Source organism: Lepidochelys olivacea (genome assembly GCF_965140295.1).
Source record: "Lepidochelys olivacea isolate rLepOli2 genome assembly, chromosome: 2".
Classification (NCBI taxonomy): Eukaryota; Metazoa; Chordata; order Testudines; family Cheloniidae; genus Lepidochelys; species Lepidochelys olivacea.
Window position 1 is genome coordinate 175,464,889 of NC_140412.1, and position 24,272 is coordinate 175,489,160.

At 45.1% G+C, this 24,272-nt stretch overlaps 1 protein-coding gene across 4 annotated transcripts in view; it reads left to right on the forward strand.

Annotated features, from left to right (window-relative positions):
* The window catches only part of TPK1 (thiamin pyrophosphokinase 1), a 492,286-nt gene that overhangs the window by 193,182 nt on the left and 274,832 nt on the right, over positions 1–24,272 (forward strand). For all 4 annotated transcript variants that reach the window (XM_084620669.1, XM_084620671.1, XM_084620668.1 and 1 more), the window contains exon 4: positions 6,973–7,042. In XM_084620669.1, the coding sequence (XP_084476795.1) occupies positions 6,973–7,042 (70 nt within the window). The remainder of the gene's footprint in view (positions 1–6,972; positions 7,043–24,272) is intronic.

Genomic DNA, 24,272 nt, shown 5'->3' on the forward strand with positions numbered 1-24,272 from the left:
TGCAGGAGGCTCTGGAGGGGGGAGGAGCAAGGGCACAGCAGGCTCAGGGGCGGGGGTGGGAAGGAGTGACATGGGGACACGGCCTGTGGCAGAGCCAGGGGTTGAGCAGTGAGCACCCCTCAGCACATTAGAAAGTTGGCACCTGTGGCTCCAGCCCCGGAGTGAATGTGAACAAGAGGCTGCTCGGCAGCTCTCCAACACCACATTCTACAAGCCATTACCCTCTGATCCCACTGAGTAGTTACCAAAAGAAACTACACCATCTGCTCAAGAAACTCCCTGAAAAAGCACAAGAACAAATCTGCACAGACACACCCATGGAACCCCAACCTGGGGTATTCTATCTGCTACCCAAGATCCATAAACCTGGAAATCCTGGACGCCCCATCATCTCAGGCATTGGCATCCTGACAGCAGGATTGTCTGGCTATGTAGACGCCCTCCTCAGGCCGTACGCTACCAGCACTCCCAGCTACCTTCGAGACACCACTGACTTCCTGAGGAAATTACAATCCATCGGTGATCTTCCTGAAAACACCATCCTGGCCACTATGGACGTAGAGGCCCTCTACACCAACATTCCACACAAAGATGGACTACAAGCCGTCAGGAACACTATCCCCGATAATGTCACGGCAAACTTGGTGGCTGAACTTTGACTTTGTCCTCACCCATAACTATTTCACATTTGGGGACAATGTACACTTTCAAATCAGCGACACTGCTATGGGTACCCGCATGGCCCCACAGTATGCCAACATTTTTATGGCTGACTTAGAACAACGCTTCCTCAGCTCTTGTCCCCTATTCTACTTGCGCTACATTGATGACATCATCATCTGGACCCAGGGAAAAGAAGCCCTTTAGAATTCCACCATGATTTCAACAATTTCCATCAACCTCAGCCTGGACCAGTCCACACAAGAGATCCACTTCCTGGACACTACAGTGCTAATAAGCGATGATCACATAAACACCACCCTATACCAGAAACCTACTGACCGCTATACTTACCTATATGCCTCCAGCTTTCATCCAGACCACACCACATGATCTATTGTCTACAGCCAAGCTCTACGATACAACCGCATTTGCTCCAACCCCTCAGACAGAGACAAACACCTACAAGATCTCTATCCAGCATTCTTAAAACTACAATACCCACCTGTGGAAGTGAAGAAACAGATTGACAGAGCCAGAAGAGTCCCTAGAAGTTCTCTACTACAGGACAGGCCCAACAAAGAAAATAACAGAAATCCACTAGCCATCACCTTCAGCCCCCAACTAAAACCTCTCCAGCGCATCATCAATGATCTACAACCTATCCTGAAGGAAGACCCATCACTCTCACAGATCTTGGGAGACAGGCCAGTCCTTGCTTACAGACAGCGCACCAACCTGAAGCAAATACTCACCAGCAACCACACAACAAAAACACTAACCCAGGAACCTATCCTTGCAACAAAGCCCATTGCCAGCTGTGCCCACATCTATTCAGGGGACACCATTATAGGGCCTAATCACATCAGCCACACTGTGAGAGGCTCGTTCACCTGCACATCTACCAATGAGACTTGTGCCAGCAATGCCCTTCTGCCATGTAGATTAGCCAAACCGGACAGTCTCTACATAAAAGAATAAATGGACACAAATCAGATGTCAAGAATTATAACATTCAAAAACCAGTTGGAGAACACTTCAATCTCTTCAGTCACTCGATTACAGACGGAAAAGTGGTAATTCTTCAACAAAAAAAACTTCAAAAACAGACTCCAACGAGAGATTGCTGAATTGGAATTAATTTGCAAACTGGATACAATTAACTTAGGCTTGAATAAAAACTGGGAGTGGATCGCTCATCACAAAGTAAAACTATTTCCCCAAGTTTATTTCCGCTCCCCCTCCCCCCTCCGGTGCTGTTCCTCTGACGTTCTTGTCAACTGCTGGAAATGGCCCACCTCGATGATCACTACAAAATGTTCTCCCCCCACCCCGGGGGGGGGGGGCTGTTCTTCTGGTAATAGCTCACCTTTAAGTGGTCATTCTCGTTTACAGTGTGTATGGTAACACCCATTGTTTCATGTTCTCTATGTATATAAAATCTCCCCACTGTATTTTCCACTGCATGCATCCGATGAAGTGAGCTGTAGCTCATGAAAGCTTATGCTCTAATGAATTTGTTAGTCTCTAAGGTGCCACAAGTATTCCTTGTCTTTTTGCAGATACAGACTAACGCGGCTGCTACTCTGAAACATATTGAAAGTTATTGACTTTTTGCCCAACGGTTAATTACCTGCTAGCTGCCTAAAGCACCTGGGGCTTTGGTCCATACAGTGTAAGTCATTAACTTGCAGGTGAAGGATCATTACTTTGTAAATGGCTTTCTAAATAACTTTACAGGACTGAAGCAGATGGTGGGCGCTCTTTAAACTCCAGCTACATAAGGCAACTATTTTAATTTGAGAGATCCAATAGTTGCCCTTTATGAGTGGTACATGAAAGGGAAAAGACTGAGCTTCGGGTCTTCATTAGAATCCCAACAATGATTAGAATCCCAAATGAGGGTTATTTTATTTTAGCTCCTCTTTATTTTGATTTGGGTTTTTTGGGTGCATACGTATTAAAAAAACAATGGGCCAGATCCCTAGCTGCTATAAATGGTTGCATTTCCAATGAAGTCATGCAGCTGTACCCCTTTACAACAGCTGAGGATCTAAGCCACTTCAAAATAAACCAAAGACTAGTAATGGACTCTTCCCTCTCACTTATCTGTGTAACCATCCCCATAAATTCTAACCCATCCATTTTTTTTTGAGCCCCAGAAAGAGATGGACATTGGCACATGCCTAGAAAGATAAGACTTAGGGTTCTATTGAACTGAGGAGAGAAACAGGTTGCAAATCAATGGGCCATTCACTGAGAATGCCCTGCCTGCAGTCCTCTTATGGCTAGAGCTAGGACAAATGTTGCCGCTGATCTACAGCTGCGGTATCATAAGCGGGTAAAGAACCTGGCTTGTAGCCAGATTCCAAACATTGCTAGGCTTCTAGATTAAAAGACTGTTATGTGCTCTGAAACAAGTTGATGGCTAGTATAGATCATGTGACATAGCTGCTATATGCCCTCCCTGCAATAAGCGCTGCTACTTGAATGGACTGCCAAGTTATATACTAGTGAAGCTTCCAATTGTATACTAGCTGAAGCTATCTTTACAAATATACCCGTGTAAAAGTAAATTACAGTAATCCAATCTCAAGGTAACAAGGGCACAGAGTAACTGTAGTGATATCTTCATTTGAGAGAAAAGGTTACAACCTTCCAGCCAACACAGGTGAGAAGACGTATTCTTTGCCATTCAAGCTATCCGATTACTCGGAAGCAGTTACGAACCTGATAATGTACCACAAACTGCTGACAAAGGTTGTTTCAGAATCTGTTTGGTCTTCTGATTGCTCCTGCTAACAAGTATGAACCCTGTCTTGCTGGGATCACATCTACTGGTACTGGGCACCAATCTGAGGAGGAGCTGGTGGGGGAGAAACAGCTTGAACAAGGAGCCTGCAGGTTGTGGGAGACTGGGAAAAGAAACACTCTGAATAGGCAGGAGGAATGCAACAGGCTAGGCAAGGATCCTAGGGAAGGAGACTGGACTAGCTGAGCAGACTAGTACTAGGATGAGGAGCCTCAGGGGGTGGAGACTGGACTTGGTGAAGGTGAAGACTGTAGTATTTCTACACTACATCATTTACAGCGGCGCAGCTGCAGCAGTTCTGGTGAAGATGATCTAAGCTGATGGGAGAGAGCATCAGATTTTGTGTAAGATTTCCCAACCCCCCCCCCCCCCATTCCTGAGCAATGCAGTTATACCAATGTAAGTTTATAGTGTAGACCTGGCCTGTGATTGGGGGATGAGCTGCTGTGGTGGGGAGATGGGACTTGCACCAGAAGAGTTTGGAGGAGTCATGGGCAGAAGGGATTGGGGTTTGGGGAAAGTAGCAAAAGGGTCTGTGACTACTAGAGCTCAAAATCTGGAATGGAACCTGATTCTTGCCCTTCCTCTCAACAACTATCTGAATCTCACTAGCAAAGTATGTCTAATTCTCTTCCCACTCTGCAGCTGGCTCACATAGAGAATGCCAGCCTACTATTGCTATCATCATGTACTCTGTTAGCTCAAGTGACAAAGGCCTGTGGGGTGGATTTGAAAGGTTCCAGTCTGACTGATGGCCAATATGGGTGTCAGTATGAATACACATGATGGAATTTCTGGTTTTCAGCTTGTGTTGAATTCCAAGTTTAAAAAAAAAAATATTGCCTAGGTTGGCACTGAAAAGTTTCCAAGAAACACTGGAATATTTGGGGAAACACTAAAGTGTCTAGCATGGTGCCTCATAATCCTGCATATACACTTCCCTGCAGCTCACTAGTATGCCCAGTCCAGGGGCAGAAGTGTCCATGGTTTTATTATTTATTTCTATTCCACTGTCACCTAGAGGCATCAGCTGAGATTGGGGTCGAATTGTCAAATTACCATGGAGACACCTAGTAAGCTCTTTGAGATAGGGAGTGTCTTATCTAAATAGATAAGACAGATACAGAGTGAGAGGAGATGCACACAAAGCTTAAATGTCTTACTCAAGATGACATATAAATCCCTGGTTAAGCCAGGAATAGAACCTAGTCCAGTGCCTTATCTACTGGACCATGCTGCCTCTTTGGTATGGGCTGTGTTGGCTGATTGTGCAGGAACTGCAAAAGGGATGCAGGAAGGAGTGGTATTTAACTCCTCATTGGATTTTCACATTGAAATCCGTGGGGTTAGCAGGAGCCAGTCCAGGCTGATCTGCTATTATGCAATGTGCTTCCTCCAAAATCTTGCAGACTACCCCACTTGCAATGCTTCTTCAGGGTTTGGAGGAGGGAGAAAATGTCATCCCATCCCCTCAGCCACCACACATCTCACCCCAGATCATGAGCTCAGTCATCCTCTCTGCTCGTGGAAGCAGAGAGAGTGAGATCTGACCCTATGTAGGTCTAAGGGCTTTTTATCCTGGATATTGCTGTTAAGAGGCTTGCACATCTGAGTGTGTGTAATGTAAGATGGTCATTTACTTTTTTAGTAGCGTGTCATATTTTAAAGCCCTGTGTGAGAGAAGGCTATATGCCTAGTAGGTTCTCATTACCAGGGATGGCATATGGGTGTTGAATTTCATAATGATACAGTTAGGATATATTCCTCTTATAAAATGTAAGGTAAAATATGGCAAACTACAGGATCAAAATAAAGCCTCCCATCTGTGCTTGTCAGTACAATTTAAATCAATTGGTGACCTAATGATGGCAGCCAAATTGATTGTGATTTTGATTCTTCTGGACCAGGCTAGCTAAAGATTTAATACCTAAAGCTAATATCAATTGAGTCAAACCATCTGTGGAACAGTACAGTAATTAGTTGTTTACTTGGTTACCATCATGGAGCCAGACTTGCGCCTTGCGGGACAGAGAATGTCAGAAAGCAAACAAAGAAAAACGGGGATTGGAGCAGACCGATCATCGTGCTGTTAACAGCCTATTCCATTTTGTGCATAAATCATTGTCTGTGGTATGCCTACACTGCAGTTAGACACCTGTGGCTGGCCCCTGCCAGCTCAGTTGGGGCCATAGAACTCGGGCTGCAAGGCTGTTTAATTGCAGTTTAGACATTAGAGCTTGGGCTGCAGCCTGAGTGCTGGGACCCTTCCACCTCACAGGGTCCTACACCCTGGGCTCCAGCCCAAGCCCAGAAGTCTGTACGGCAATTAAACTGCCCCGCAGCCCAAGCCTTGTGAGCCCAAGTTAGCAGGCACGGGCCAGCTGAAGGCTTTTTAATTGCAGTGTAGACATACCCATGCAGTCAAGGCCTTAGTAATAGTACCCACATAGGGTAAGTTGGTGGGTTTAAATTCACTTCTTAATCCTATTTTACTCCTGAGGAAATTCTGCACCAAAAATTAAATATTCTGCGCACAATATTTTAAAATTCTGCAAATTTTATTTGCCAAATAAATGTGGAGGCTCCAGCATGGCATTAGGGAGCACAGACCACTGGCTGCCCAGAGGTGGGAGGTGACTCTGCAGCTCCCCTCACCCTGGATATGGACTCACTGCAGATGCTGCACCTAACCCTGACACAGAGCAGGCACTGGGCCTGCACCAGAAACACCCCAGGTCCCTGCCCCTCTGTGCCAGGTGCACCAGGTGCGGACAGACAAGCTCAGTAAGGCAGGATCCAGGTGTGCAGGGGCTTAGTATTGGGGGATCCAGGTATGGGTTGAGAGGGTTCTGTGTGGGGCAATTTGGGTGTGGGCAGCTCAGTGGGGGATGCAGCTGTGGGGGATCTGGATGCATAGCGGCTTGTTGGAGGGTTCTGGGTGCAATGGTAATGGGACTCTGCAGGGGGGTGGAGGTGGTTGGAGCTAAGCAGGGTGGGGATCTGGGTGTGGGTGGCTTGTCAGGGTGGTCCAGGTGCAGGGGAAGTGGGGCTCATCGGGGGGGTGGGGGTTCCAAGTGTGTATGTGGAGGGGGTGGTGAGAATTGGTGGGAAGGTCTGGGTATGAGAGGTTCTGGATGCACAGGGGTTGGGTGGAAGGAGGAGCAGCTCCCTGTACAGAGATCCCTCCCCCTGCAGCTGAGGAGCAATGGGTGCAGAAAGCATTGTGGGGGGTGGGGGAGGAGGGAAGTTTGCAGAGCTCTCTGCAGCTGGGGGAGAAACCTGGGAGTGGGTCTGACCCAGCTCTGGATGCCATCTCCCTACCCTGCACCGGGCTCAGCTTTCTAGCCTTGGCTGGGCACGGGGGGATGCAAGTTCCTCTTCCCCTGCACAGCATCCAGGGCTGGGTCACACCTACTCCCAGATCAAACTATGTCTATAAGCAAAAAAATAAGATTTGCTTAAACTGACAGTATCTTGACAACACATTTCTTTCTTTTCAGCTGTTCTAAGAGCTTGTGCTGATGGAGGTGCTAATCGCCTGTATGATATCACAGAAGGAAATCGTGAGAGGTACATTAATAATATTCTCATACTTTACCTTTAGTCTTGAGTGAGTGCATCAATGGGCCTGCGCTTTCCATCTACACATTCTTTCTCTAATCCCTCTCCTTTATTCTGCTGAATATATTTTTATTAAACTCACCATTTCAACGGAGGTAGAGTGTAAATATACAGCATCTGTACAGTAAAGGACACCCCTCACCCAATAAATTGATAACAGGCTCGTGATACCCAGTTGAAATGAACAAAAGCTGAACACCTGTAAATGAAATACATAACTGACTCCCCCCCGGGTGCGGGGGGGAGGGGAGACACATTTACAGCATTATCAAGAAAAGACCAGTATAATTTATTTTTCTGTAATTACTTAAGAGTTCTGAGCATTTTCCTGTCTCAAGAGGTGATTGATACAACCCTTAACAAGTTGCCATGCTCTTTCTTTTCCTCCTCAAATCTTTATATGATGAGACATTAGCCAGCATGCTTAGGATGCAAGAGGGGAGTGTGGTAGAGTGTGGGGAGAGTTAGAGAACTGTTTATAAGCAATTGATTTGTTCTTTACTAACCTTTTAGTGATACTTGTATTCTGTGTATTTGGATAAGACTAGTGGATCCCTTACTTAATACACCACATATCATTTACACATAAATATTCAGTACACAGTTAAGGAATGATTTGTATAGAAGAGGCACTGGATAGCAATATTTTCTGGTGTATTTAATAATTTTGCCAGCTCTGCCTTATATTACAACATTTAGAAATGTGAAACAGCCTAAAACTTTTTTTATTGTAAGCCTAGTCCTGTTATTCTTTGACATCTTTACTTTGTACTATGGTCCTGTCACTCCTCATATGCTCAGCAGGGTTGGGCCTGTGGAGCAACCTTGCAAATCCTATCCACTGGTGGCTTTCTAGTGAAGGAGCTTCTGCAGTGTCCCAAGAAAGGTTCGATGGTGCCACTAAGGAAAATCTAGGTGCTTGTAGGAGATGATATTGGAGATAGGAGGAAGTGACACTTGGTCACTTTTGAGCCAATGCTGCAGCTTTATACATGACCAAACCCAAATACAAATGTCACAATATCCAGAGAAGAAAAGGATGTGACTGATGGAACCTAATCCTGCGGTTCCTTCCTTCTCTTCCACATCTGTTTGCAAAGAAGGTTGTGTCACAGTGCATTGCATCAAAATGGTGTAAAATTTTGGAAGTAAAATCATGGAAGACAGGACAATTAAATTCAGATTCTTGTCAATGTTAAATAGGCACTCTTTCGAAGCCTGCTCTGGATCAACTGAGTCTGTTTTTAGTACATTTGGATTGATTTGGTCAAAGCTTCATGAATGGCTAAGGACAATAAAAGCAAGTAAGCCAGTAAAGCTATATTTAAGGGCAGATATGAAAGGGAGATTCACTCCTGAGTGTTGTGGTTTTCATTACAGTATTACAAGCTTACCAGTTTGCAAAGTGAATCCCATAGCATGGACTTTGTGTTTTCAGTTATTTAAAACATAATGAGATTTCTCTCTTCTCTCCTCCTCCTTCCCTTTCCCCTTCCCCTTCCCCCCCTTTTCTGATCAGCTCCAAATAAAGATACAGTGTGTGTTGGGTTTTTTGGTCTTTTTGTCAAGCTGGAAAAAATCATAACACAACCTGTACCTGGCATCGATGGTGAACATGATGCCTAAGATCAATGATCACAATGACTGTGATGGAGGCTGGCCACTACCTAGTGGTGCAAGAATGAGGGAGTCTCCTTTACTTCCTGTATTCCCCTTCCCCTCTGCCCCAGTGCAGCAGCAGACAACGTGACCCTTAATGTGAAGTAGAGCCTGTTTGACTCAAAGCAAGCAGTTTTGGTTGATCGACACAATGAGCTGTGAAATATGAGCAACAGTATTCTACAGCACTCACCGTACCTCATTCCATAGCCCATTCATCTCTCCTGCATACATTTCATTCATTTAATATAAAAGCAATTCAGGAAAAATAGCTGTTAGTTTCATATACTCTCTACATACTTGGCTCTTGAAGTGTTGTGGTTTTTTGGGGGGGGGGGGGGGAATTATACCATCAAAGTCAACCTTTAAAAATTAAATCCAGCAGGGCTTTATATCTTCCTGGAAGGAGTATTCATTTACTTTTCTAAATTTTTCTCAAAATTCCCTGTCCAGCTTCATTACAGAACTGTCTGTTCAGAGACTACTGACACATTAAGTAATTTTTTTTTTTTTAATGCAGGCAGTGTCTTCTATTTTATTTATTCACTGCTTTGGTAGTTAATAGTATTGTATCAAAAGCTAAAAGCCACAGTATGTTAATTATAAATATAGTGTTAAGAGATACTACTAAAAGGACTAGACTGAGACTTTGGGTCTGATTCTCATTCACACAAGGGCACTTTACTATTGTCTTGGCAGCATGAAAGATCATTGAAAATGAGAGTAAATTACAACAGTTTAGAGTAAATAAGACTCACATCCTTTACAGCAACCTTGTGTTAAGTACAGGTGGTAACCGCATGTCCCCAGGGGACTTCATCTGGCTCTGGAGTTGAAGTAAGTTATTGCAGCCCTTGACAGGATACCTCCTATTCCCACTGCATCCTGGGAGGTGCATTGTGGGGAACTGGGGGGTGGTGGGGGAAAAAGAGAAGCAGAGTCTAGGCTTTGCCCACTTTGCCCCTGTAATGGGGTCAGCACCCATCTCTTGTGAGTGCCTCTTCTGGTTGGGTGTCTGCGTTCTTTCAGTAAGTAGTCCTAGTCCCAGTAGGGCTATATCCCCAGGCTCAGTTCCTAGAAGCAGACTGCTCTATTCAGGCCGTTCCATCTCCTTTTTATATGAGCCTGCTGGGCTCTCATTGGCCACTCTCTGCAGTCTCTCTGGCTGCTTCCCCTGCAGCCACTCTAGCCCACTTGGAGGACCTCTCCATTGCTCCTTTTCTGGGATGGGTGTGGTTGGACCCTGGGGCCTCCAGCAGAGGGCCTTTGGCCCTAGTCCACCCCATCACATTCCTTCTCTCCCCATGAGGATTGGGGTGGTAGTTTTACTATCTCTTGCCCCGCTTTAGCAGGGTCTTCTCCCTCCCCGACCTCTGTCTGGAGAGTATCTCTCTGGCCTTTTGCCCCATTTAGTCAGGGTCTTCTCTCCCAGGTCTCTTTCCTGGAGAGCATTTAAGAGTCCTTTCAGTTCTCCTTCGGCTCCTGGACTTGGGGGTCTCTGCACACCACAACTTATCCATCCCTGTACACTGAGCCTCTGCTTCCATCTCAAGGTCATATATCAAGTGGAGCAGGTGCTTTTACTCCACCTTAGCAAGCTGGAGATGCATGACCAGCTGCTCTGAGGCACTTCATGCTCCATTGACTCTACATGCTTGGTGAGCTCATCAACACTTAGGAGGGACTTGTAGAACTACTCAGCTATACTTTTTCCTTTGGGGCAACCCTGTCTGAGCCCCTCTGCTAATGTGTTCACTGAGGTCCAGCTTGGGGTCCCACCATAACTGGCTGACCTTGAAAATCTGTCTGGGTCCCAACTGTATCCTGCAGCTCCTGGGATTCTGTATGGCTCCCCACACTATCCTTCTGTACTTGGGGCACCAGCTAACCCACTTTTGCTATTCTTTCTTTGGTTCCCAGTCCCTTTGCTTCTTTATGTAGTTAATCCCAGACTCTCCTGATCCTAGGCCACCATCTTGGTCTCTCCTGCACGAGGGCTGGGAAACCCACCCAGTCTCTTTTTTTGACTGTCCCAGTCTTGCCTCAACCTGGGATGTCTTTTTTTTCCATTGTTGCCCCTCCTTTCTCTGAGAGGGCAAGATCTCTTTAAATGCCTTGCCATCCTGCAGGCAGGCCATACTGCTTCTTTTCTTGCTTTGGTCATGGGCTGTGAGTCACTCGGGGCCCTTGCAATAGGTCTACTGTTCTGCTGCCCAGAGTCACCCTTGCCTGGCTCTCCTGTCAGCTCTGGGGCACATACCACTAAATCATAGGGATTTGTGCCTGGAGTCCCCTTTTCATCTCACCTATCCTTCAGGCCCCTGCCTTTGCCTTGAAGTGAGCCCAGCTCCTTAACAGGCAAAATCTTTTTTATGTGGCCTGTCTCTCCACTATAAAAGCAGTTAAACCTTGCCCTTCCTCCCTGGTTCCTTCCAGGGCAAGCCCTTCTTAAATGTCCCAACTGTCCACACCCATAGCATCTCCATGGCTGGGCTTCAGGCCTCTCATCTGCTAAACCCCCATGTTACCAGGTGTGATAGAGACATGCTTGAGCCACATCTGCTGCTTGGAACAGATCTCATGCCACTGCTGTTGTCTCAAACTGGGTTTCCTGTTTCTTTTCTGGCTTTCTATCAGCAGGGTCTGTGTGCACTGCTGCATTTCAGTTACCCGCTGCTGTTGACCTGCCACCAACAGGCGGATTACTTCCTCCATAGTCCTGCCCCTTGTTAATCAGGGGTCGGGCCGAATTATCCCACTTCTGGTACCAAATGTAATGGGGTCAACACCCACCTCTTGTGAGTACCCACTCTGGTTGGGTGTGTCTGCGTTTTCTGTAAGTAGTCCCGGCCCTGGTAGGGCCATATCCTCAGGCTCAGTCCCTGCAAGCAGACCACTCTATCCAGCCTCTTTCAGCTCCTTTTTATATGAGCCCGCTGGGCCCCCATTGACTGCTCCCTGCAGCTTCTCTGGCTGCTTCCCCTGCTTGGAGGACCTCTCCACTGCTCCTTTCCTGGGATGGGTGTGGCTGGACTCTCAGGCCTCCAGTAGAGGGCCTTTGGGTCCTAGTCTACCTCCATCACAGTGCTCCTTTCCTGCTCACAGGTGAGGTAGCCAGGTGTAGTTGCTCCACAGAGCATGCTTTTTCCTGGCTCCTCCCTCCCCCACATGCTGGACTCTTTATCTGGCTAAACCTTATGGCTACAGGGGAAAGAGCTGCTTGATAGGCTGCAGCACATAAGTTAGGTTGCACCATGGGCCAGAATCATTAGCTTAAAATGTTAAAAACTGCAGATGGAATTATTATAAAGAAGTTATTTTGTTTCTGACATATTAATGTACATTAGAGCTGACCTTTTCCAAATTAGGATTTTGTTAAATTGGAGGAGTTGGGGTGGGAGTGAAATCCAGCTGAATTAATAAAATCCTCCCATTATGGAGATGGTAAACTTCAAAATTCCAGCAACATAAAAGATATAAAATGAACACACTACATGGATTAAAAATAGGTTAACTTATAGCTCTCTAAATATAACGGTAAACGGGGAACCATCAAGTGGGTCTGTTTCCAGGGGGGGCCCTGCAGGGGCTGGTTCTTGGCCCTGCACAATTTAACATTTTTGTCAGTGACATGGAAGAAGACATAAACCCACTGATAAAGGTCCCAAATTGGGGAAGTGGTAAATGAAGAGGACAGGTCACTGATCCAGAACAATCTGCATTGCTCGGTATGCTGGGTGCAGGCAAACAATATGTATTTTAATACAGTAAATGTAAATGAATACATCTAAGAACAAAGAATTTAGGCTATACAGGATGTGGGGCTCTATCCTGGGCAGCAGTGACTCCGAAAAAGATTTGGGGGTTGTGGTGGATGATCAGCTGAATGTGAGCTTCAAGGGTGACACTTGCCAAAAAACAAATGCAATCCTGGGATGCCTAAGCAGGGAAATCTTGAGTAGGAGGAAAAGAGGCTATTTTACCTCTGTATTTTGTACTGGTGCAACCACTGCTGGAATACTGTGTCCAGTTCTGGCACCCATAGTTCAAGAAGGATGTGGAGAGGGTTCAGAGAAGAGCCACAAGAATGATTAAAAGATGGAGCTTTCTGAGACTATCTATTTAGCTTAACAGAGAAAGTTAAGGGGTAACTTGATTACAGTCTGGAAACGCCTACATGGGGAATAAATATTTAATAATGGCTTCAGTGTAGCAGAGAAAAGTATAACCCAATCAAATGGCTGGAAGTTTTAGTTAGACAAATTCAGACTGGAAATAAGGCGTACATTTTTAACAGTGAGGACTCATCTACACTGGCGAGTTTTGTCACCAAAAACTGGCTTTTGGCAACAAAACAGTGATAGTGTACACACTGCAATGTGACTTTTGTTTTAATGCCTAGTTTTGGCAACCAAAACTTCCACCCCTGTGAGAGACTTTTGTCTTTTCCCCTCCCTTATTGTTGACAAACATGCAGTGTAGACACCAGGTTTTTTTTTGTGTGTTTTTTTGTTGGCCTCCAGAAAGTATCCCACAATTCCCATGCTGCCACTCTGTCAGCGGTTTGAAATCCACTGCCCTGCAGCCAACCTACCCCTCCCCTTTGCAAGCCCCAGGGATTTTAAATCTCATTTCCTGCTTGCTGGCTTCCCAGAGGAGCTTCCCAGGTGGCTTCCCAAGTCAGCTTGACTGGCTATCGCACCAAACGTGCTCCCGCTTGGACCACCGCTGAGTTGTTGGATGCAATCAGTATATGGGGAGAAGAGTCCGTTCAGTCGCAGCTGAGAGTTACCTGTAGGAATCGGGACACATGGGCAAATTTCTCAAGGCTTGTGCGAAAAGGGTTATGATCGGGACATGCAGCAGTGCAGAGTGAAGATAAAGGAGCTGAGGCAGGGGTACCATAAGGCATGGGCGGTGAATCATTGTTCCAGTGATGCACCTAAGACCTGCCGCTTCTATAAGGAGCTGAGTGCTATCCTTAGTGGTGACCCCATCTCCATCGCTGATAGCCCCATGGATACTTTGCAGGCAGCTGAAATTCTGGATGAAGAAGTGGAGCTGGAAGAGGATATGGAGCTCCCAGTGAGGCAGCCGGAACTTTTCTCCACTCCAGAAGTGCTCAACGGGGAGCAGGAAGCAGATGAGATGCTGGGTAAATTGCTGTGGGTTGTGTAGGGAATCAAAAATAGGAGGCAGGTAGTGTTTTCTGTGAGCTGGACATTGCCCTGTGTAGCTAATCTGCATGGCCAAGCAGGGTGTCGATGGACATCGAGACCTGTAGGGAATCCTCCAGAGAGGCTCTGGAAAGTTTCCAAGAAGTACTTGTTAATCCTCTGCCACAGATTCCAAGGGATTGCAGCCTTATTAGTTCCCCCATTGTAGGAAACTGTATCATGCCATTTAGCAATCACTGGAGCTTGGACCAAAGCAGCACATAACTGAGCTGCATATAGACCAAGGTGAAAGCTGCAAGCATGCAGTAGTTGTGCCCTGGTTTCTCTGATCACCCACAGCAGTGAGATGTCAGCCAACAGGTTGGCCACCTGTGTGGGATAACTTAGAATGTGGTCCCTGCAAGCCATGACCTTTTCATCCATACGCACAACCACCTTCCTCCCATGATTGAGGTGTTCACGGAGCTGTGTGCCTGTGTAGAGTATCAGAGAAAGTGATTTCTACTAGCAAAAGGCCCTTTTTACTAAAATGTTTCAACCATTTGCTGGAATGTAGTAAACCCTCTTCTCTTCAGCACAGACCTTGAGGAACACACCACACCCCCCCGCGGACCAGCTTTCATAGAATCATAGAATCATAGAATATCAGGGTTGGAAGGGACCCCAGAAGGTCATCTAGTCCAACCCCCTGCTCAAAGCAGGACCAATTCCCAGTTAAATACTCCCAGCCAGGGCTTTGTCAAGCCTGACCTTAAAAACCTCTAAGGAAGGAGATTCTACCACCTCCCTAGGTAACGCATTCCAGTGTTTCACCACCCTCTTAGTGAAAAAGTTTTTCCTAATATCCAATCTAAACCTCCCCCACTGCAACTTGAGACCATTACTCCTCGTTCTGTCATCTGCTACCATTGAGAACAGTCTAGAGCCATCCTCTTTGGAACCCCCTTTTAGATAGTTGAAAGCAGCTATCAAATCCCCCCTCATTCTTCTCTTCTGCAGGCTAAACAATCCCAGCTCCCTCAGCCTCTGCTCATAACTCATGTGTTCCAGTCCCCTAATCATTTTTGTTGCCCTTCGCTGGACTCTCTCCAATTTATCCACATCCTTCTTGAAGTGTGGGGCCCAAAACTGGACACAGTACTCCAGATGAGGCCTCACCAATGTCGAATAGAGGGGAACGATCACGTCCCTCGATCTGCTCGCTATGCCCCTACTTATACATCCCAAAATGCCATTGGCCTTCTTGGCAACAAGGGCACACTGCTGACTCATATCCAGCTTCTCGTCCACTGTCACCCCTAGGTCCTTTTCCGCAGAACTGCTGCCTAGCCATTCGGTCCCTAGTCTGTAGCTGTGCATTGGGTTCTTCCGTCCTAAGTGCAGGACCCTGCACTTATCCTTATTGAACCTCATCAGATTCCTTTTGGCCCAATCTTCCAATTGGTCTAGGTCCTTCTGTATCCTGTCCCTCTCCTCCAGCGTATCTACCACTCCTCCCAGTTTAGTATCATCCGCAAATTTGCTGAGAGTGCAATCCACACCATCCTCCAGATCATTTATGAAGATATTGAATAAAACCGGCCCCAGGACCGACCCTTGGGGCACTCCACTTGATACCGGCTGCCAACTAGACATGGAGCCATTGATCACTACCCGTTGAGCCCGACAATCTAGCCAGCTTTCTACCCACCTTATAGTGCATTCATCCAGCCCATACTTCCTTAACTTGCTGACAAGAATACTATGGGAGACCGTGTCAAAAGCTTTGCTAAAGTCAAGAAACAATACATCCACTGCTTTCCCTTCATCCACAGAACCAGTAATCTCATCATAAAAGGCGATTAGATTAGTCAGGCATGACCTTCCCTTGGTGAATCCATGCTGGCTGTTCCTGATCACTTTCCTCTCATGCAAGTGCTTCAGGATTGATTCTTTGAGGACCTGCTCCATGATTTTTCCAGGGACTGAGGTGAGGCTGACTGGCCTGTAGTTCCCAGGATCCTCCTTCTTACCTTTTTTAAAGATGGGCACTACATTAGCCTTTTTCCAGTCATCCGGGACTTCCCCGGTTTGCCACGAGTTTTCAAAGATAATGGCCAGTGGCTCTGCAATCACAGCCGCCAATTCCTTCAGCACTCTCGGATGCAACTCGTCCGGCCCCATGGACTTGTGCACGTCCAGCTTTTCTAAATAGTCCCTAACCGCCTCTATCTCCACAGAGGGCTGGCCATCTCTTCCGCATTTTGTGATGCCCAGCGCAGCAGTCTGGGAGCTGACCTTGTTAGTGAAAACAGAGGCAAAAAAAGCATTGAGTACATTAGCTTTTTCCACATCCTCTGTCACTAGGTTGCCTCCCTCATTCAGTAAGGGGCCCACACATTCCTTGGCTTTCTTCTTGTTGCCAACATACCTGAAGAAACCCTTCTTGTTACTCTTGACATCTCTGGCTAGCTGCAGCTCCAGGTGCGATTTGGCCCTCCTGATAACATTCCTACATGCCCGAGCAATATTTTTATACTCTTCCCTGGTCATATGTCCAACCTTCCACTTCTTTGACACTTAGCTTTGACAGATAAGAGAGAACCCTAGGTGCAGCAAAGAAGACATGTTCCAGGAGGTGCTGCAGCGTGATGAGAGACAGACCAGGGAGAACACAGAGTGCTGGGAAGCCAAAAGGCAGGACAGAAAAGAGAGAGTGCTGCTTTTGCTAGGCAAGCAACAGAGCAGATGATAAAAGTGATGGAGGATCAGACAGGGATGCTTAAGTCTTTGATACAGCTGCAGACTGAGCAGATCTGTGGTCGACCTCCACTGCAACACATGCAGCTGCACAATTCTTTGCCAGCTCCACCCCCACCATGCCCAGACCTTCCTTTTCACTTCACAGCACTCCTGAATTTCCCCATCACTCCACCTGCTCTCACAGCTTGCACAATGATAGCTGGAGCTACACACAGTTGTGAGGTTTTAGCCTTTATTGTTAAAAAAAGGTAAGGTATTTAATAACAGCCTTTTTTATTCTGTTCTACAAAAGCAAATAGCAGTCAATTCAGTCTCGGGAACAGGCTTGTAAAGCATTGTGTTGCATGGATCTTGGGCCCTAAAATTGTACACGGATGCATCAGGGAAGCAACTCCAAAGCAGACATGTGTTACTGCCCCTCATCGTCAAAGTGGTTCCTCAAAGCCTCTCTGATGTTAATAGCAGCCCTCTGGGCTCCTCTGACAGCCCTCGCATCTGGGCTGTTCAAACAGTGTGCAGCCAAGTGCTCTACCTCAGTGCTCCGCACCTGAGCAAATATTTCACCCTTAGATTTACACAGATTATGCAAAGTGCAGCATGCAGCTATGACCATGGGAATATTATCCTCGGTAAGGTCTAGCCTGCCCTTGAGACACCTTCAGTGAGCTTTCAAACAGCCAAAGGCACATTCGACGACCATGCAGCACCTGCTCAACCTGTTAAAACACTCTTTGCTGCTGTCCAGGTGCCCAGCGTAAGGTTTCATGAGCCAGGGCTCTAAGGAGTAAGCTGGATCTCCCAGGATTACTGTGGGTATTTCTACATTCCTCCTCTTCCTCTCCCCCCCCCCACCACCCCCCCCAAACTTGTGATCTGGAAAGAAGGTCCCCGCCTTTAGCTTTGTGTACAGGCCACTGTTTCTGAAGATGCGTGTGTCATGCACCTTTCCAGACCAGCCTGCACTGATGTCCGTGAAATGCCCCCCAATGATCCCCAAGCTCCTGCAACACCATGGAGAAGTATCCCTTCCTATTGATGTATTCAGAGGCAAGGTGGTCTGGCGTTAAAACTGGAATGTGTGTGCCATCAATCGCCCCACCACTGTTAGGGAAACCCATCTCTGCAAAGCCATCCACTTTTTTTCATGCACAGTTCCCAGAGTCATGGTCCTATGCAGCAGGATGCAATTTATCGCCTTGCACGCTTGGAGTAATACAGCCCCAACAGTGGACTTTCCTACGCCAAACTGATTTGCAGCTGACCAGTAGTCTGGATTCGCCAGCTTCCACACAGTGATTACAACACGCTTCTCTACCAAAAGGGCAGCTCTCAATCTGGTGTTCTTACTCCACAGGTTGAGGCACAGCTCAGCACATAGCTCCACGAAGGTTGCTTTACGCGTCCTAAAGTTCTGTACCCACTGGTCGTCATCCCACACCTGCATGACAATGCAATTCTCACTAATCAGTGCTTGTTTCCCTAGCCAAAAAGCAAGAGTTTACTGAATGCAGCTGCTCTGTGAATGCACAAAGTACTGATAAGTTGCTGCCGTCCATGTTGCACTCGGGTGCCTGCAATTCATTCTCCGCTAACTTTGCGAGTAACTCTGCAAGTAACTGTGCTGCCATGCCTGATGTTCTCACAACAGCTAACAGAGCATAGGAGACAAGTGCGGGATCCATCCTCTCACTGCAGATGCTGACGCGCACTACAAAAAAATGACCGTTGGAAAAACCGTGTCAAAGGAAGCCAGAGACCTTTGGAGGGGTGGGACACAAAGTGGTGCATGATGGCACATTTTTGCACATCCCAGGATGCACCGCGCTCCATTTCCACATTCTCACAACACCTAGCATGGGAATGTGGTATTGCCAGGCACTGTGGGATACATACCCACAGTCCATTGCTCTTGCTGTTGACAGAGGTGCCCAGAATGTGGACACGATCTGTCGACAGAGGGAGCAAATGTAGACACGCTTTGGTGATGTTAGTTTTGTCTTTCTCTTCCCTCCCCCCGTTGACATTAGTTTCATCGAAAACTTGCCAGTGTAGACAAGCCCTGAGAATAATTAACAATTGGAACAATTCACCAAAGCTCATGGTGCAGTCTCCATTACTGACCAATTTTTAAATCAAGACTGGATGGCTTTTTCAGAAAGGGGGGTGGGGGGGAAAAAAGATCCTATATAGGAATTTATTTTGGGAAAGTTCTATGGCCTGCCTTATACAGGTGGCCAGATTAGATCATAACGATCCCTTTTGGCCTTAGAATCAATGAATACAAGACAAATATTTTGTGAACATTTTTGCAAATATATTTCCTGGTTTTTTTTTGTCAGCTCTAATGTACAGCAAGAAGGGATTGCTTCCTCCCAAAAAAAATAGAAAATAGTCCTATTTTATTGTCTGATCATCCTGTGATGCTGCACATTTCACTGAAATCTTATGGAGTGATGGTATCCACTCTACAAGGAGGCTTCTACTTAACTGTTAATCTCTGAACAACTTTTTTTTTTTTTTAAACACTTTTGGATTAAGACTTAAGGCATTGATTGATTACATGTGACTAGCGTCCTTAGGCACACGAAGGTGAAGCTGCATTAAACGCTGTTATAATATTGACCCTGGAAAAAGCAATTGTTAATACTCGCTCATGTGTGTCTGAAATACTACTTTCTAGAATGGTGGTAAATGCTCCGTAGTCTTTATTTCAGTTTTACAGGCATTAAGAACTTTCTTAATTAGACCTTAAGGCCATAGTAAAGTAGAACTGGATAGTGTGAGAGGAAGGATGGTGTTGTGGTTCAGAGGGTGCAGGAGACCTGTGTTCAATTTCCAGCTGTGTGACAGACTTCCTGTGTGACCTTGGGCAAGTCAGTCAGAGCCTGAGTCTGTTGAAGTTGAAATAACTAGAAGATCATGTATGCAGAACGAGATCAGGAGTGAAATCCAGGCGCTAGTGACACCAATGGGAAAATTCTCATTGACTTTGTGGGCCAGGATTTCACCCCAGGATTTTGAAAGGTAAGCCGCATACTTGCTACTGAAATGAAGAATTTCAGAGTAGCAGCCGTGTTAGTCTGTATTCGCAAAAAGAAAAGGAGTACTGGTGGCACCTTTATGGACTAACAAATTTATTTGAGCATAAGCTTTCGTGAGCTACAGCTCACTTCATCGGATGCAATCAGTGGAAAATACAGTAGGGAGATTTATATACACAGAGAACATGAAACAATGGGTAATGAGGTGAGCTGTAGCTCACGAAAGCTTATGCTCAAATAAATTTGTTAGTCTATAAGGTGCCACCAGTACTCCTTTTTCTTTTTGTGAAATGAAGAACTGATCAGTCGTCTACTTGAGGGTGAGCGGCATGCTCCCATGAATGAAATGTGGAAAGATCACATGTGATGAGACAAGCCAGTAAATCTCGACAGCCTTGCCTGTGTTCTCCAGAGGTTAGCACAGTTTTTAGTGACGCTAATTCAGCAGCCAGCCTGTCTTATTTTGATTTAATATTTATAGGACTTTTTAAATTTAGAATTTGCCTAATCATAGGAGGCTCCAGTCCCCATCAGTAGTCCAATGAAGTATAAGTCACTGCCGGCAGCATCATGTAAAGAAAACCAAATAGATTGAGAGGACAAGTACAATAGACGTGTCCTTTAATAGGGCAGCAGAGAATAAGAGTTTCATGTGTTTTAAAAGCAATAGAGTATTGTAAATTCTAGACTAGAAATAAGGTGTAAATTTTTTTAACAGTGAGGGTAATTAACCATTGGAATGTCTTTCCTAGGGATGTGGTGGCTCTTGCATCACTTGAAGTCTTTAAAGACTTAGTGTCTTTCTGAAAGATAGTCTAGAGCTCAGACAGAAGTTATGGGCTTGATACAGAAAGTTCTGTATGTAACACACAGGCCATAGGAGGTCAGATGATCATCATGATCCCTTAAAAAGCTATGAAGTGTTTGTTCAGGAGGATGCAAGCTGTCTTTTTAAAAAAGCAAGCAATGTCTTTCTGTTTCCCAAAGTACATTTTTGTAATTTAGGAAAATTATGTGACGCAGAATATAAAGAAAAATATCTTTGAAATGACACTCTGCACCATCAGTCAGCTGATGGTTGGGAACTGCCCTTTGAACTCAAGGCCCAGAGTTCAAGAACCTCTAGAAACCACTAAAAAGTTAAACTGATTTCTCTCTTTTAATTTGGCAAGAATTTTAGGGAAGGAGTTTTTACATTAAACATTCTTTGCCTGACCCTAAAATGGCTACTGCTGTTAAGGTCCAATATCAGGATCTCCGGCTCCTTCTGATTCATGCAAGATCAGTGTTTGGTAAATCTGCCATCTGGCCTGCATTTTTAAAAACAAACTTATTTTTGGAAACTAATTTCAATGCTATCCCCATGGCTAGAGTAAAAAAAAAATGGTTTTAACAAGGGGTGTGTGGTTTTTTTGTTTTTGCTGAGTCTTTTTTAAAAGTCCTTGTTAGGAAGATAAGACCATTTACTCGTTGCCCTCCGCAGGACTCTCTCAAATTTGTCCACATCATTTCTGTAGTGGTGGGCCTAAAACTGTACGCATTTCTCCAGATGTGGCCTCACCAGTGCCAAATACTCACTCCCCTCGATATAATAATTCTGCCTCCCTATTAGAAAAGAGACCTAGGAGGAGGTAAGTGAAGCAGTAGCTACCAGCCATGAAAATGGAGGAGTGTGTGTTGTCCACTATAGCAATTAATGAAAATACAATTGCTCCACAATGGATAATAAGACTGGGAAGTGAGGGGAGCTGTGACAGTTGCCAGACAGAGAACCGGTTTGGGGTAAAATAGGGATATATGTATGTAAACTTTGTTCCCACAATCTAATGGTTTTTATTGCTCCAGCTCAATAGGCAGATAGTATGCTGAAGGCACAAAAGCAGTCTGTAAGTAGAGCAATGTCACTGCGCTCTGGGTGATTTCCAGCTTTATGGCATGGTAAGTCATTTATAGCCATCTTGGTGACAGGAGTTAGGATTTCCTAGCAATGAAATACTGTGCACTGAGTCACTAGTGCAAAAGAAGTTCAAAAAGAAATCTGAGTTAGTCTAAAGTACTCTTGTTTAGCGTTCCAGTTCATTTTCCATTAGGAGTAACTGCCAGTGTCTGGGAAGTTTTGTTAGTTGTGTAGCATTAAGGTGAAAATTGTGTCAGTGGAGTTATTACAACCTTGAATATCAATAGAAATGAAGGGTCAGGTGGGTGATAGTTTCTTTTATAGATCAGTATTTAAAAAAAATAGAAGAAAAAAGAATTACAAATCAACTTGAACATTGTGTGGGAAAGAGTTTTCTCCTATTAAAAATAAATAAATAAGATAGATATAACAGGAAGCTCATATGACTTTGTTCATATTTGTAAATTTTCAAAAAGCAACATTAACTCAGACTCAACGTGTCCAATTTAAAGGAAGCCCTTAAAGTGAATTACTCTTCACTGCTACACCATGGAGAACTAGGCAAGGGTTAGCAGTATATTGCAGTACCTGTTTGCTTTTTTTTTCAGAGCTTATATACTCATAGCCCAGAGAGAAGCTGAAGGTGGCAGGAGAGAGAATGCCACGAAACTTCAAATTTTATGGGAAGTTGTGTAAAGGGAGTAAGCATGGTACCTGAACACAAATTATTCAGATTACTTTCTGCTGTCACTGAAATGCTTTTTCAGTAAACTTATTAGGGATTGTTACAGCGTAAATAGATTCTGAATGTTTCTTAGTTTTTCCCGTTCTTTCTCCTCTAGGCCATGCTCACTTTTTATAAATATGTGAAAGCCTGAAGTTCTAACTTAAACAATTTGCATTCAAATATGCACCTTCATTTTGAAAACAGATTACTGTGTACTACAAATCTGTTTAAATTTAGGGGTGTTAGCGAAGTTAGTAGCTCACAAAGAGGGGATTTTGTACATACTTGACGGTAATGGGGAAACATAGCTTTCAAATATAAATCCATTTATTTTTAAACTGTTTTTCCTAGTTACTCTTCTATGATTTTTATAAATCTAATTTTATTCCAGGCAAGTCTTTCCATTTTATGAATCACCTCCTTCAGCATTTTTTCATTCTAAAATGTTGTGTATCACCATTGTTTTCACAGAAATGCTATTAGGATGCAATTCTTTGTTCTTATAACTGACAGAATATTTATTGTAATGAATAAACAAGAATAAGATGAAAATTAACCATTTAGGGAAATCAGCAACCCTAGCATCTTGTATGTTTGGCCACGAACTTACACACTTGTATTTGTGTAGTGAAAAATCCAGGCTTTCATGGTGAACCATAGGAAAGGTAGTTGTTTTTTGTTTTGGATCTAGATACATCTCCTTGTCAGTGCTGGAACTTCTAAAAAATGGCACTGCAGCAGTCTTGCCTGGTGCATAGTTCGGGCAAAGACAGTTCAAGAAGCAACCTTCATTGGTTGGCTAGGCAACGACTGCCATCTAAGATGGTCACTTGGCAGGGACTACTTTATTGGCTAATGCCGCCAGTCATCCATTAAGCAATCTGTATGGTGGATTCCTATGCTATTTTGAGCTTTTTTTGTCACTGAAGACTATGGATTGTGTCCTTGACAGCAGCGTATTAAAACCTAGGCCAACAAATTTGCAGGGGCGGCAAATTTATAATAGCAGCCAGAGGCGGCTGCTTCCCCCGGCACCGGTTCGTGCCCTTGCCCCCTCCCTGCCCCTATTGGTCCCCTTCCCCAAATCCCTGGCCCCGCCTCCTCTCTTGAGCGCGCCACGTTCCCCTCCCCCCCCCTTCGCGAACCTGTTTTGTGCACAAGCACTGGCAGGGAGCGGGGAGAAGCAGGATCTGGCGGCACGCTCAGGGGAGGAGGCAGAGTCGGAGCAGAGGTGAGCTGGAGTGGAGAGCTGCTGGGGGGGGGGAGGGGAGGGCGGCAATTATTTTAGGGCCTAAGGGCAGCAAAATCATTTAATCCGCCACTGGTCTTTGGCTAGAAGCTAGAGATTTAAGCGATCATGGCACCCACTCCAAGTTGTTATGCACCAAAAACAATTTACCCATCAGTGTTAATATACACGGTACTATCTCTTGAGCTTTGATCTTAGTTTCACTGTATTCACAAAACCTCAAATTTACACATCCAAATTCCATCCACATGCATAAATTCAGACTTTTGTGCAAGCAAATTACTCTACACACTGAACTATGAACACAAATGTACAAGCTGGGTTCTGACATGTTCTGCTAGATTCTTTTTCTAAGAGACTGTTGGTGAAATAGAAAATCAAGAAGGACCACATGAATGTTTTTACTTCCCAAGTCCTGCACATAGTACGATAGAATGGAATACAGCATTTTCTGTAGTTGCCTTTCATAGAAACTGTATTCCAAAATGTTTTAAATAATGCATGTAAAAATTAATAGTAGATGGAGAATTTTGGGCAAGGGTGAAAAGGTATGTTTTTGGATAATTGAATATGTATCTATGATGTGCAGAAATGCACGAAGGCTGTTGTAGATGACAGGAGCTGTGCAGAAGAACTTTCTTACGCTACGCTGACAAGATTTTCAGTAAGTAGACAGACCGGCATGGA